The 2,806-nt window shown below is 40.7% G+C and overlaps 1 protein-coding gene across 1 annotated transcript in view; it reads left to right on the top strand.

The window, feature by feature from the left end:
* LOC103506207 (transmembrane protein 184B-like) overlaps positions 1-2,303 on the top strand; it is a 17,055-nt gene extending 14,752 nt beyond the window's left edge. The window contains exons 5-6 of the mRNA XM_017442761.2: positions 551-729; positions 2,223-2,303. Of these exons, the coding sequence (XP_017298250.1) occupies positions 551-729; positions 2,223-2,282 (239 nt within the window). The 3' untranslated portion in view covers positions 2,283-2,303. The remainder of the gene's footprint in view (positions 1-550; positions 730-2,222) is intronic.
* The last annotated feature ends 503 nt before the right edge of the window (positions 2,304-2,806 follow it).

The following is a 2,806-nucleotide window of genomic DNA, read 5'->3' as shown; positions in this document are numbered from 1 at the left end:
TTGTTCATTCTTTTGTTGTTTGTTATTATTATTATTATTATTATTATTATTATTATTATTATTATTATTATTTTTTATTATTTCTCTGCTCTCTTCAGTCTAGAGAAGATTTTTTCTATGATTATCTGATTGCCTATGATTTAGCCCACACCTTTCTTAGAACTTACTAGTAATTGACCCGTCCTTTGTACGGAATCAACGCAGAAATGTGATATAAGACAATTTTAAGTAGTGTTCTGTCACCCTCAGTACTTTTCTTGACAACCACAAAAAATCGGTCGGGCCGTTTTCTCGTGAAAATATGACAACAAAAGGTCCATTAGCGTAACATACCGACATACATATGTGCATACAGCCAGAAATTTTCTAATGCGATTTTGGGGATACTTGATGCAGAAGGAGTGAGAATAACCAAAAATTTCACGATTCTAAGTAATGTACAGACATTGACGTGATCCCGAGATAATCGACAGTGGTAAACCTCGATCTAAATCATTTTCCCGCCTTTCTCATTTTGTTTACCTTTTTCTTCTCTCGGTTGTCATGACAGCGGGATCGCACGGTCAGCGCAGCACTCGCGTTTCCAACAACTACGACACCGAGGAAACCAACCCGATCAACCAGAGTTCAAACAAGGGTTTCAACACGACAGCCACGCCCCCTAACGTCAACGTTGGAACTAAAAAGCCGAAGAAGAGTTCGGGCAACGTCGGCTCGCTGCCGAAGATCCTCCAGCCCTCGTGCAGGAGGTACACTTGGGGCCCGTTCCACAAGCGGTCTCCGAGCATTCTAGGAGAATGTTTGGGCCAGTGTCCGAATATTTTAACGCCACTTGTATCTAGCAATAAGTTTATATTTGCTTTCGGGAAGCTTTTTTCGGGTTCAAATCCCGATCTGTGCAGACTTTTCCGGGAAATTTCATTTTACAGAACATTGTTTGACTTTTTCTTTGGTTCTTCGCTTCCTATTGATATAAGAATATAACTTCTAAGCTTATGCCTCATTTACATTCAGCCCTGAGTGGCGTAGCGTGGTCTAACTCCAAGTGTAGGGCGGACACTAATTTCTATCACAATATCTATCTAATAAGAATACAATAATTATTTAAAGTCAATATTTAAGGGTATTTGAGTGGAATTTTTGAGTGTATGGCCGCCATACACGCCCTACATGGACGCTACGCCACTGATTCGCTTCCTATTGATATAAGAATATAACTTCTAAGCTTATAACTCTCAAAATTGTACTTCATACTCGTATCGTTTCTTGAAATGACGAACTTTTGACTGTTCTTTTTGCATGAGATTTGTGTCTACTGCATGGACTACCTTAGGGACAATTCAGTCCTAGAATTCTATACCTAGCCCCCTCAAAATGTGCCTGAAAGCCCCCCACTCTACAACGTGATATCCTGCTGAAATTCTGCCTGAAAATATAAAAAAAAAATCTACCCCGTTTATATTTATTTTATTTTGATCCCCGCTTCTGTTACCAGTTCGCTTGCATGGTAAGTGTTCATTCTTTTGTGGTTTGTTATTATTTTTTTGATTTCTCTGCTCACTTTAGTCTAGAGAAGATTTTTTTCTGTGATTACCTGATTACCTATGATTTAGCCCACACCATTCTTAGAACTTACTGGTGGTTGACCCGTCCTTTGTACGGGATCAACGCAGAAATGTGACATGAGACAATTTTAAGTAGTGTTCTGTCACCCTCAGTACTTTTCTTGACAACCACAAAAAATCGGTCGGGCCGTTTTCTCGTGAAAAGAGGACAACAAAAGGTCTATTAGCGTAACATACCGACATACATATGTACATACAGCCAGAAACTTTCTAATGCGATTTTGGGGATACTTGATGCAGAAGGAGTGAGAATAACCAAAAATTTCACGATTCTAAGCAATGTACAGACAAATCTACAATTTTATGTATACAGATTGACGTAATCCCGAGATAATCGACAGTGGTAAACCTCGATCTAAATCATTTTCCCGCCTTTCTCATTTTGTTTACCTTTTTCTTCTCTCGGTTGTCATGACAGCGGGATCGCACGGTCAGCGCAGCACTCGCGTTTCCAACAACTACGACACCGAGGAAACCAACCCGATCAACCAGAGTTCAAACAAGGGTTTCAACACGACAGCCACGCCCCCTAACGTCAACGTTGGAACTAAAAAGCCGAAGAAGAGTTCGGGCAACGTCGGCTCGCTGCCGAAGATCCTCCAGCCCTCGTCTCAGAACGAGAAGACCCTTCTGTTGAGCTCGGATGAAGAGAATTAAAGTGGAGGTATGCCACGCTCTCTGGTGAATAAAAAGTTAAGTAGTATATAAATTATAGGTTGTACGAGAATGGAATAATAGCAAATATCAGGCAATCTTAGCAAAACTTGAAATTTCTTTTCCAATTCACCAGACGTGAGTTTTAATGCTGGGCCCTATTCTGCGATCTTGCACTTAAACTCCATAATTTTTGCTTTAAAATTAAGTACAAAGTAAAATCATTAAAATCGGTCAACCGTGGACTTTGGGTATCTTTTCTCTTCCAAAAAAGTCAGCAGGGCGGCGGTTGCCCAAATGGTCACCTATCTGGATACCAACCACGTTGACCGTTGCTTAACTTCAGAGATTCATCGGGAACTTGTTTGCCAAGTTCCCGCCAATAGCGTGCCGCTGGGTTTTGCCAGCCTCACTCAAGCTGGGTTGAAGTCACTGTTAAGTAAAACCTTTACCAGTGGACCAGTGGTAGGTTTACATACCTAGGTATTCTATAGATTGCCGGTAACACATTCACACTGACGTAAAAT

This window comes from Diaphorina citri, unplaced genomic scaffold, assembly GCF_000475195.1.
Source record: "Diaphorina citri unplaced genomic scaffold, Diaci psyllid genome assembly version 1.1 scaffold222, whole genome shotgun sequence".
In the NCBI taxonomy this organism is placed as follows: Eukaryota; Metazoa; Arthropoda; class Insecta; order Hemiptera; family Psyllidae; genus Diaphorina; species Diaphorina citri.
The sequence above is the reverse complement of the archived record's forward strand: the minus strand, read 5'-3'. Positions and strand labels throughout refer to the sequence as shown.